This window comes from Bacillus rossius (genome assembly GCF_032445375.1).
Source record: "Bacillus rossius redtenbacheri isolate Brsri chromosome 4 unlocalized genomic scaffold, Brsri_v3 Brsri_v3_scf4_1, whole genome shotgun sequence".
NCBI classification, from domain to species: Eukaryota; Metazoa; Arthropoda; class Insecta; order Phasmatodea; family Bacillidae; genus Bacillus; species Bacillus rossius.
In genome coordinates this window covers 30,852,781-30,865,889 of record NW_026962010.1, presented here as the reverse complement: position 1 = coordinate 30,865,889, position 13,109 = coordinate 30,852,781, and the positions used below count along the sequence as shown (strand labels likewise).

Genomic DNA, 13,109 nt, shown 5'->3' with positions numbered 1-13,109 from the left:
ACTACCAATACCAAGGTATATATCGTCAGCTGGTATGACGTCATGTCCGCCATATTCTCTTCGTCCGCTGGAGACCATCATCTTGTTTTCGTCTGCTAGAGTGTGCTGGCGTCATGTTAGTATAATTTTCTGTTCACCATACCTTTAACCTCGACTGTTCTCATTGAACTTTGACCTTGACCTTGAAATTTGACCTTGATCTTGATCTTTGACTTTGACCTTGACGACCATCATGGATCCGACATTTTATGTTCAGTACATGCTAACAGGAGCTACCGCCTGCTAGTGGTCATTGCAACCATCTTGTTTTCGTCTGCTGGAAGCCACCATCTTGTGTGTGCACTCGTCTTACCATCATGCTAGTTTTATTCTAACCCGCTACAGTGCAGTAATCATTTATTATTATTGTGACATCCGCCATCTTGTCATTCGGATGCCATCTTGGAATTGTGTAATTATTTAGCTCGAATTTCGGGAAAAATTCCATAATTCATCAAACAAATTAGCAATCAAATTACTTTTGATTCGATCAGTTCCTATCCTTGGTTCGATACTCGATCGATGCAATAATGATTTATTTTATGTAAAAAAATAATAATTTCAATAAACCATGTTCAAAATTCTTAAAGAGACTTTAAATCCTCTACTACCATCATTCTATAAACCATCAATACCACCATATTGGAAACTCATAATAATTAACCTAGAAATTCAGGAAAAAGTTTAAAAGTCATTAAATAAATTTGCAATCAATATACTGATTAATAAGATCGACTAAGGGCCTTGGTACGAGCCTGAATAAAGCAAAAAATTTAAATATAACATCAATTTAACATAATAATGACAGGTTCGAAAATAAATCACCACAAGTACTTTCACAAACATAATATTTATTAGATAATCTATATTTTACTACATGATCACTTGCGAAAGCCAGCAATCTTATAAACACTTAGCCCTGCATAGGCGTGTAATGACTAATTCTTAGCTGCAATCGCTTTATACTAGACAGAGACCAACCAGAACCTTTACAGACATAGTCCTCCTCTTCTTGAGAGAGTTTCTGGATACTGTTTTTAACAGTTTGCTTCACATCATCAGAACTGTAAATTACTGCAGCCGATGTCTTGAATGCACACTTCTTCACTTTGTCATCGAACGGATATGGATTTACATATAAACAGTCCAACCACAAGTTATACTTCAAAGGTCCGATTGTTGCTACATCATCAGTAAGCTGATTGATTATTTTCTGTCTGATATCGATAAGAAAATTACAAATGTCTTTCAACTTACTTAATGTATTTAGATAATATAAGTATTTCAATGTTCCACGAAATGCAGACTACGCCAAGTAGAAGCTATTATCGTTTACTTATAATGCTCCGAACACAGTCTTAGGTTTATTTTCATGTTCAGACTTCATAGCAATCGGTTGCTGCACACCGGGTTTTTTGGTTGTACGCTTCCATGTCTCTAATCTAAAGCGAGGAGTCGAAATGTCTGCGTTAGTTCAGCAGTAGGCGCACGGACTTCACCTTTACAGTTTTTCACATGTCGGTGCAAATTATCAAAATCTAGTAAACCATTTAAGGCACTCATCACAGCGAAACTTCATGCGAGAAGGATTCTTCTTGCATTTGCTCCGCTCATGTCTTCGTGCTTCATGGGTAAATGCGAACGACGTATCACAGTAGCTGCAAGAATACCGTGGTGATGAAGACGAGCATTTCAGACCTGATCTAGATACTGGCGTTGCAACAGTAGTACAATTTCCAGGCATACTCTTATGCAATCATTCGCTGTTTACACCGAAACCTTTACTTTCTGCCGCACTGCAGGGCCTTTGCATGTCTCCAAGTGATGCTTCGAATTAGGATTTCTTGTTAATTGCTTGCGATATTTCTCACAGGCAAACATTTTTCGATAATGGTTCTTGGCACACTCTCTCTTCTCGTGACGTCGTGCATTGCTGATGTTTGAGAAAATCTTGTCGCAGTAACAGCACCGATGTTCGTTAGTTGTTGACGATTCTACATCCATTGAAGTCTCCATCGAGGTCGAATCTTCGTTTATCGTGGTTTCCTGCACAGCCAGCACTACCGGCATTAAAGTCTCTTCTGCTGGTGGTACCACGACTGATGAAGTCTCCTCCAATGTTGACGTAGTCGTTGCCAACGGGATCTGCACCTTCTTCGTCGTCGCTGACATCGAGGTTCCCGTAGACGATGGTACAAAGTCCATCAAGTTCGTCGTTAAAGTCGGTAAAGATGCCATCGAGTCCGCAAGAACAAGTAATATTCAAATCAAGAACAATTTACTATAATACTAGAGTCAAAACAACATTAAAAATAGAAGCACCATCATCAAAAAGGCAGCACATTTTGGACGCACCGTCAATAAAAAGGAAGCACATTCTACAAAACGAAAGCTCATTTAACGAAAAGGAGGTACATTCTCACTTACATTCAACTCGGTAGGATGCGATCGTCAGTATTAAGTTAGGATATAATGTCTCCATCAGTCTATGAATCCATCAGTTTGTAGTTCCATAAGTCATTGGCTCCAATATACATTGGCTCCAATATACATTGGCTCCAATATTCATTGGCTCCAATAGTCATTGGCTCCATCAGCCATTTACTACAACAGTCTTTTGGTTCCAAAAGTCATTGGCTCCAACTGCCTTTTGTTTCAACAGCTCCAATGATATTTGGCTAGAATGCTACGAGTCTAAGAGACTATGAGGCCACAAGGCTACGAGTCTAAAAGGATCTAGCTGGTTACGAGTTATACATGGCTGCGAGACTGCATGGCTTAAAGACCGCGTGCCTACGAAACTACATGTCTATGAAGCTACAAGGATACAAGTATACTCGGCTCCAAATGACTGCAAGGCGACATGGCTACAAGACCACTTGGATACAAAGCTTCAATTCTACGAGTCTACAAGACTCCACCAACTACCTTTGAGTGAATAAAGCTCCAACTACTCCAGCAGCATTATGTTATAAGATTACATGACTACTTGTTTACGTAGCTACAAGTCTACGAGGCTACTTGGCTACGTAGCTACAATTCTACGAGGTCCCAAGACATCATGACTACGCGACTACGAGCCACGAGGTTACGAGACTACATGACTACGAATCTTCAAGTTTACGAGACTGCGAGGCTACAGAACTACGAAGCTTCTAAAACACATGTTTACGTGACTGCGAGGATAAGGATACAGGACTACAAGTCTGCATGAGTACTAGACTACGAAGCTACACGTATGCAAGGTTCCAATTGCCGCATCTGTCTTAAACGAAATTTTCTCTTTTGCTCCAACTGCTCCAACAGCATTATGTTATAAGATTACAAGGCTACTTGCTTACGTAGCTTCAAGTCTATGAGGCTCCAATGCATCATGACTACGAAACTACGAGCCATGAGGTTACAAGACTATGCGATTGCTAGTCTTCAAGGTTACGTGATCGCGAGGCTATAGGACTACGAAGCTTCCAGAACACATGGTTACGAGACTGCATGGCTAAAAGGCCGCGTGGCTACGAAACTTCATGACTCTAACTGACTACAATAGCACCATTCAGTGGTGAGAGTTAATTTATCTCATGCAAAATAACCTTTTTAAAGTAGTGTCGATTATTGTCAACAGATGACACCACATGTTGCTTACAGGTAAATATGATTTATTTCTTTTATGTGGGATGTGGGATGCTCACTAACGATCGCAATAGAAGGGTGGCTTCGCTAGACTCCAAGGAGAAGGAAGTTTGTTCTTCCAGTCAGTGTTTCACAGATTTCTCAGAGCATATTATTTGACTGAGTAATGATATTTTTTAAATTCCACATGATAAAAATATTGCAAGTGTTGATTTAGTAGCAGAAATAATCGAATTAAATGAAACTCCAAATAAAATGACTCATTAGGCTACAAAAATTCTTTATGCAGAGAGCAGTTTCTCAGAATAGACAGAAGCATTTGAAGAAACCACAGGAATGATCGCAAGCACACGGAATAAACTATCAAAATATTGATAAGAATATCACGAGAACCCGGAGAAAACCATAATAATATTGACAAGAATAATCAGGAGCACACGGAGAAAACCATCATAATATTGACATGGATAATCAGGAGCACACGGAGAAAACCGCCACACATTTTCTTTGATAACATAAAATTTAAAAAATTAAAAAAAAAATTACAAAAAATACAAAAACAGATTCTGCTAGCTTGTGAACTTCTCATTGATGAGCAAAGATAGAGTTCTAGTTCAAGCCAGGTCAGTCTGTAGGTGGCTTCTGTGGAGGAAGGATCTGATGTTTTTTTGCTCTTAACAGTTTCAAACCAAGGACGGGAATCGATATAATCAATCAGTATTCTAATAAGTAAATTTTATGATGAATTTTGGAATTTTTCCATTTTTCTAACATAAAAGTTACGGATTTCCAAGATGGCGTCTAAATTTCAAGATGGTGGACATGACGTCATACTACCTGATGATATATATGTTATGAAACAAGTGGCGGGGGTTAGTCTGCCAGCAGCCACAGTGAGGGAAGGATTGGCCGCCATTTTTATTTTTTTGCCCTCACCGGGTTCGAACCGAGGACTCCGAGCTCCATGGCGTAAATGTATGTTTTTAAAATATTTTTATTAACATTTTATTAATTGAATTGTTTTATAAATTTTAAAATTTTTCCTTTAAAATCGAATAATAAAGATTATCAATATTCCGGACATAACGGAAATTGTAACGGTGACATCATAATCCAAGATGACATATTCCATGATGATGTCAGAGGCTTATCGGAGGCTGTAGACATGGATGCTTAAGCCTCTATATGGACATTTTTAGCCTCTGGCATTTTTATGGACTAAAACGGGAAATTTTCTCTTGCAACGGGAATTTTTCCCTCGAAAACAAGAAATTTTTCCTCAAAATGGGAATTTTTGAGTCATTTTTGAGGAATTTTGAGGAATTTTTGAATCCAAGATGGCCGCCGTGATGTCACAATCCAAGATAGCGGACCGACAATCACAATCCACCGCCAGACGCCAGTTTCAGGAGGAACATTTACACACTACTTCCCAGGGCGCCATCCTCTCCCCTCTTATCTTCTCCCTCCATGTCTTAAACCTCCGGCCTCCTGGCACCCACATGGTTCAGTAAGCCAACGACATTTGTCTTCTCGCTACCTCCGTCTCCAAGCGGATGCTCGGCAACCGTCTCAGCCACTGCCTCATCTCCCTCCAAAACCAATTCCTTGCACTCGGCATCGGGCTCAACCACTCCAAATCTCAATCCATCCTTTTCTCCCGCCACCATCCTCACGAGGACCACACACCCCTCATTTCCAACACAGCTATCCCCAGGTCACTTACCACCATGCTATCTAGGGGTCACCCTATATAGAAACCTCACCTTCCTCCCCCACTTCCATGCAATCCGAACCTCATCCCGTGCTGTAATGCACCAGCTGGCCACCATACTAAGACCCACGTCTGGTACCCCCCAGGACATTTAAATCACTTCAATTCGCTCCTATGTCCTGCCTCACCTCACTTATGCATGTCCAGTTTGGGCTCACTCATCTCTTTTCGCCCTTTGCCCCATCACACGCAAATACTTTCATGGGTCCTGTCTCCTCTTTGGACTCCCCCGCGGAACTCCCAGACAGACTCTGCTGGACAGGACGAGACTGCCTCACCCATATTTCATCTTCAAACACACCACCACGAAGTTCTTATGCCACTGCTGACGAAGCCTGAATCCATTGATTCGACTGCTGACAGAACCACCCACTACCTCCCGACACCCTCGTAACCCACTGTTCAGCCATGACCTCTTACTGCCCGACGAATATGTAGACGACCACCCCGACAGGTAGCACTGCGAGTACCCAAAAGCGTTATGGCACACATCCATCATCTGGCCTCCACCACGGTCCTCAACATCTATTCGAGCCGCACGCATTAGTGGCCCACGCCTACCCAGACCGAACCACCACCAGCAGCCTGACCAAGACTCTAGACCAACAAGGAGCTAGGCTACAGAGGACGGATCGTCGGAGGAGCTTTGAGACCACCGCTCAACTATTGTCGCCATCTACCCCATTGTGGGCCATGTTTTCTGTACAGTGTTATTGTTTTTGTCTCTTGTATTGTGTACCTTGATTTTCAGCATTAAATGATGATTTTTTTTTGTAAGCCCCCAAAATCAGGGAGCCCCTTAAAAAAATTGATAAAGAAGTTTCACTTCTCTCTCATCTACTGAGTTACATGTACCGGTACTCTTTTTTAATTTGTTCAATTTAATTTTTGTGGAATTTTTTGAGGTTCTTAATATTTTTTGGTTTCTATTTACAATACAAACAAGTCTCCGAAGCCCTGCCCTGACAGGAATTCCTGCCTCTTGGCATGGATACCCAGTGGAGGCTGGGGCAGTGCCCCTACTAGCTGCCAGGCATGGCCTTATATTGGTAAGGTGCAACAACGTGTGTGTTTCCAAAGGGGTCTGAAGACCCGCCCGGAGTTGTCGTACATGTTCGCACACTATGCCAGCAGCGCGCACAAGGCATGTAGCCCTGCTTGCGCGACCACAGCTGTAAACCCTCAAGCCGAGTGCACAATTGAAAAAAATAACAGTAACAGTGGTGCGCGCAAGATTTAACCGCCATATTTTCCAGCCTACTGATTCACAATAGCGCATAGGACGGTCGTGTGCATGGGAGAGAGGTTGTGCACATAGAAGGGAAATGAATATATTTTATTTCTGTTACGGACGCATGGCGCAACAACCAATGAGAGTAGAGGAGGTCGTTATTTTGGTGGGACTAGATAACTGTTTATGTTTATCAGTCATATTGTGGCTACCAATTATCAAGATATTACAATATTAAGGCGTAATTCCTGTTTAAAAATAATTAATGCTATTGCTTATAAGTCAGTAGCAAAAATACTAGTGTCTGTAAAGTCGGTTTACGGACGATAGTTTAACGTGACAACGTCATAACAAAACATTGATGAAATGATTGCATACCATTTGTGAATAAAATTAAATCATTTTTATTGAATTATCACTATTTTGTATGGGTACAAAGAAGGAGTGAAATGAAATCTACAATATAATTGATAAATTTACTTTTTTTTGCACTCATTAATTCAAATATGTTTATTACTTTAACGAACAGATTATTTTAACTATAACTTTTATACATGTTTGCTATTTAACTTCAAGATCGTCGAGAATGTTTTACGCTTTTTCGCAATTACACATTTAACGACAAAGTTTGTTCGTCGAGAAATTAAACGTAGAATTTAATAAAAATGCCTTTGGAGTTAATACAATGGTATTAGTAATTTTAAGAAAGAATTTCGGCTTTAATCTCCAACCCAGACGCTCGTGGTGCGCTGGGGCATAGATTAAAATTGGTCGAGAATATTTTACGTTTTTATGTCTTCCAGTGCTCAAAATGATATGCGATTGTGGCCCCAGGCACGAAATTTTATTTTAAATTCATTAATAATAACGCCCCTCGCGATAAACAAAGGAAAGTATGTATTAATGAGTGCATGGTTGCCGGGGAAGCGGGTAGATTGCGCGATTCGTTCGGTTCGCGTCCGTCACCGTAGATGACAGCACCGTGGGGGAATAATATTATTTCGTTTTTATAATACGATTTTATAACAAATACGCATCCAAAATATACCAAACGTATTTATAATGTGTTACAACATTTTTTAAAACATTGTGCAAAAGATCCCGGGTGTAATTTGAATTATTATGTGTAACTGTAAAATACCATTGTTCGTACAAAAACGTATTTGAAAATTCAACTTTTATTTTAAATAACCATACCGATTGTGCTGAAAATCGGTGGATGATCGTTAAATTACATAATATTAATAATTCAAACGACGAAAACATGATTGAAAAGTCAAATCGATGGTTGTTCCAATCGAGTGGAAGAGAGATGCGGCGCAAACATACAATGAGCGTAACGGGACACATCGTAGTGGGACGATGTGCGTTACGGGACACATTTTCGTGCGTGCAGCCGGCGTTCATCGATTTATTAGACGTTGTCACGTCAAAAAAGTAATTAAAAAATGTCGTGGTATAAAATGGCTAACTATAATTTCTATATAACCCTTATTTATTTATATGTTGAAAAAATGCACACAGATTGCTGGTCAGATGTCACGGGTTAATAATTTGTTAGTTAATATAGTTACTTACTGCTACCACATTTCGAATACATCGCGAAATTTCATTAGCTGAAATAACAGTAAGATTTCAATTGTCAACCGACTTCTCACAGGTCGTGTGCACAGTCGGGCGCATGGCCTGCTATGCACTCGCTTATGTTTTTTAAGTGTGAACCCAGCTTTAGTAAGGACTCGCTTTACATTGCACCCAACTTGTTTCTTACTGATTAGTTACACACCACAAGAAGAGAAAAGACAAGGCACTTTGGACTTGAGGAAATCGTCGCACTCTGACACTGTCTTGCTAATGACAGTATCCACAGTTTCCATCAAAGTGTGTCCGAATGTAATAATTGCAGTGCAGAATAAGGATGTAGTCACCAAAACGTTCTAGATTGCTCAGGGTGTTCAGCAACGAAGACTCGTCATAAAAATCGCGCGCTCTTTGAAAAAGATCAATCCTGAGCGGCAAAATGGCGGGTTTCCCCGGGTGCAGTATTAAAAAATATTAATTTTCAAATTAATATTCAAACAATAAAATTGTTAGTATCATCGTATGTAGTGATGAGCAACTCTTCTTCTTGGATGCCTTTCACTAACTTACAACGCGAATCAAATTCATCCATTCAAAAGAGTTCGTGTTACCGTAACACGAACTGTAGCCCATCATAAAGCGATCCTATACTACAGCAACAAGTCAAATGCCGCAGAACAGCATCTTTGCAACTTATGTGTACCCTACTATATGACAAAGATATTTTTACACCTATTCCTTTTTATGAACCATTACATTTTTTATAACATTAATTTTTTCGTCCTCTGCTGCACTTCGTAAAACACCTACCTACATTCAATCATAGGCACATAGATACATACTGACCATTGGCGACTGTTATGCATGACCGGATGATTGAGCAGGGCACAGACATCTTGCAGGAATAATTGTACACAATGAGTGGTACTTCATTATGACGGAAGCTTGGTGATTTCACATTGTAAATGCAGTAATATAGTTAATAGTATTATTTAAATTACGAGATTGCAAGATAATTGCAATAATATAGAGCTCTGAGAAACACAATGTAACATAAATACGTACGTATCAAGTAGTGCACGGCACAACAATAGGTAGGGACCACTATGTGCCACCATACTTCAGTTTTGTCCCGACAAAGCAGCAGCCAAGCACACGAAGGTAAAAAGTTGTCAAGGGAGGAGGATGGGAATAGCCCTTTCCCCCTTCCCCTCATATAAAATGACTGATCGTAATAATCATGCACCATATATCCCACATACAAAATTCCATCCGTAGTTCCACCGACACCAACGTAAATTTTCAATAGGCACCAATGAACCTTGCATCGTTTATAGGGTTTATTAATGATGGATAAATTATATTTTGGATATGTAATTAGGGATATTGGTAATGACTTAAAATAAGTTCATTTAGCATTCAAAGTGTAGTTTAAATGTAATTCAATTTACTACACTAGTTAAAAAAAATGTAAATAATTTTATTACATCATTACTACAAATACATATTTTAATCACATAATTCTTTCATATACATGATATTTTTTTTTTAAATTTTAAGTTTTACCTAAAACTTAAACTAACAAATTTTTGATAAGAAATTTTTTTATAACAAGTTTTCAGCAATATGAATAGTGTTTCATTTCGGACAGTTTTTAAAACATTACAATATCATATTTGAGCTACAATTATGTCTTTACAACCAATAATTATCTACACATTAACTGTAGGCCTATTAAGAACAGGAATTATGTTTTTTTGCAAACTCCAGTAAAGTTTTAGAACACTTACTAACAGTTTAAATGCTACTAAAATTAATAAAACTTATGTACATACAAAGATTGATAACTAATTGTCTTGCATTGGGTATTATGTATACCTAATTTTAGTACCTATTTATATGAATGTGTTTGATTTTTAATATACATTGCACAAATTATTTTCTATAAATATTTACACTTGTAAATATATTTATGTTTCGGAGTTTTTGAGAAAAAATAAAAATTGTAAACATTGGGTGTAGTTAATTATTAATCACATACACTTAATATAATTACAAACAGTTATAACCTTTGGTGGTTTTGAAAACATTTAATCATAAATATTGCTGTTAAGATCATTATTATTTGTGTACATTCCAACTAAACACTTTTAGGTACTTTGAAATTTTATGCCATCTTTATCGAGAACCACATTGTGTCGTGAGTGTCATTTCTTCAGGCTACACCAATGACACATAACATGCCGGGAACCGTGATGCACGTGGTGGGAGCACGCGACGGCGGGCTAGTTCCTGTAGCTGTTGACGGGCGCGGGGCGCCGCCCCTTGTTCTTGATGCTGCCCTGCAGGTCGACGGTGTCCCCGTTGGCCAGCACGTACTTGTTGTTCTGGTAGTCGATGAAGCCCTCGCTCTCCCGCTCCTTGTCCTTGTCGCACGGGATGCCGCTGCTGTAGCTGTACTCGCGCTTCACGCCGTCGGGGTCCACGTAGCCGTACTTGCCGCGCACCATGCAGTCCACGCCGATCGTCTCCTCCTTGAAGGTGCCGTCGTCGTTCTCGTAGCCCCACGTGATGCTGCCGTCCGGGTTGTCGTCGCGGTACTTGTGGATCACCTGCGGCACCCAGCACCACCCATCGGTCACACGTGCGGTATACGGCATTTAGGAGGAGTCGCATGGTGCTGCCATCTGTGGCGGATGACGTGAACAACATTTCACAAAGCCAAAGGAAAACTTTAAAGTGTTAACTGTATAATGAATATTTAACAAGATGGGCAGTATTTTAATAAAAATTCCTTGTCTAAAATCAGGTCCAAAGCCGGGGTTTAGTATTTCTCAAGTCTTTTTCACTTTTATTGCAGCCGTTTCATTATATAGTATAAAATTTTTGGTATGCTAGTCAAATGATTCAATGGTCGACCTAGCTGCTCCGGCAACGAATCCTAGCAGTGGGTGAGTAAACTTTTTTTTTGTGATTCACGTCAGCAAATTTGCGTATATATTGATCATGCTAGGCATTATTTTAAAGAATACTAAGAAAATTTCGTGTCCGTGTTTCGTATTGTAAGTGTATTTGCAACATGATGACATCCGCTGGTGCTCCTCCGCTCGCACAGGCCGCTGCCGCACGTCGCCGCCTCGGGGTGTGCCACGCATGGAAACGGAACGCATCCTTGGCGCGGAGCGAGTGAGTGCAGCGCTACGAACGCGTGTCGCCGCCGGCAGGTCGATTGTCACTCGGGTGACAATCGACCAGGATTGTTACTCCTCATATAAAAAGTTTATTTGATAATCATGGAATTGTTAATGAATGTTTCCACAGGAATGAACTTCACTTAAATATTAAGCAACTATGTGTTTGCGCGACTAAGTAGGTAACAGGGCTTGTGCTTCACTTCTGCACACGACACGCTTGCGCGCGAAGCGCTGTGAATCAGGGCTGGGCGGACCTTCGCCCACAGGCCACCGGCTAGGCGAGATGTGCAGCGTTCCTATTTTTCATGTAATACGGCTCGAGGACTTTCGGGAATCGCTTTTGTCCAGTCCACGTGGTGTAAATTTAAGTTAAGGCCGTGTGCCATTATTATATGAAGTTTAATACGAAATAATCAGTACACGTGCTGGAGCGTGTATTAGTGTAAGTGTATTTGAATCAGCGTGTCCATTGGAGGATGGCCGCTGCCCATCATGTGTAGCGTTCTTTTGTATGCAACCCACGTATATGTATCCAGCCCGCCACGAGATGTCGCATGTAGTTTAACCATTCAAGGTAGAATGCAAAGAGCACCTGCGCCCCTAGGTCAGAGGGCCGAGTAACCAATGACGATACCGAATACCCAGTTACGTAATTCGTTCCGCGCCACTGAATAAGAGAGCAGTAAGGCTAGCCGTGCCAAGCTCTGGCTCTAGAAGAGGCAATAGCTTGTGTCACCAGCAGCGCCTTGTAGGAGCGTAACGTGTCAATAAACTTGTGCCAACGAATCGTGCGTTGATAATTTAACATGGCCAGCCGTCCACCACTTTTTAAATCAGCGCCCCTGGTGGCTGTAACAGTCAGAGAATTCAGTTACGCAAATACCTGTCGTTCGCCGGCCACTAAGGCGTCACACCCCAAGACAAAGTCGAGTGTTCAAACTGTGTACTGGCACACAGACGAATTGCTAGTTGGTGCCCTAGGTAATGTTATCGGCACCACCACCACACAGCAGAAGGCGACAGGATGGCAAAGAAAACACACGAATTTGTTCGTTACCGAGGTTAGATGTTACACGTCTCTGGCACTGAAAGACTCGCTCACGTGTTTTTTTCCTAATCCTGTACACTCATTACTTTATTATCTCCTTAAATTAGGTTTTTAGTAAAAAAATAATGAAAAATATTAGTTTAATGAAATATTTTCATTACTGAAGTACCTACCTTGTTTTATATACTAGCACAATCACCCCATAACATTACTGAATTTATCATATTGAAAATAAGTATTTGTATACATTTGTCGCTCACATCTGATATGTATCAGCACATTGGTAGCATGATACTTTGTCATCGGAAAGGCAGGCCATTGTCATGTTTGCTTACAGCAGAAAACAAAAAGAACACTAACGGGATGAATGAACTGAGGTGTAACGTGTCGTAGACCCTGTGGCCGTCAGCGACGACGAGGGTGAAGTGATGTGGATGGAGCGTGGTGGAATGCCTTGGCGGGGAAACGGAGGACCCCGAACACACCCACTGGCTCATGGCACTTCTGCCGCGCCAGCAGCATGTGCCACATGCGCCACTTGCGAACAACACGGGCTAGATGCCGGCGAGAAGTGATCTGACCTCTCGACCACAATACTTGGTATTAACTGCA

The 13,109-nt window shown here is 40.7% G+C and overlaps 1 protein-coding gene across 1 annotated transcript in view; it reads right to left on the bottom strand.

The window, feature by feature from the left end:
* Positions 1-9,714: 9,714 nt before the first annotated feature.
* LOC134541499 (uncharacterized) overlaps positions 9,715-13,109 on the bottom strand; it is an 88,959-nt gene continuing 85,564 nt past the window's right edge. The window contains exon 4 of the mRNA XM_063384993.1: positions 9,715-10,867. Coding sequence (XP_063241063.1) covers positions 10,541-10,867 — 327 coding nt within the window. The 3' untranslated portion in view covers positions 9,715-10,540. The remainder of the gene's footprint in view (positions 10,868-13,109) is intronic.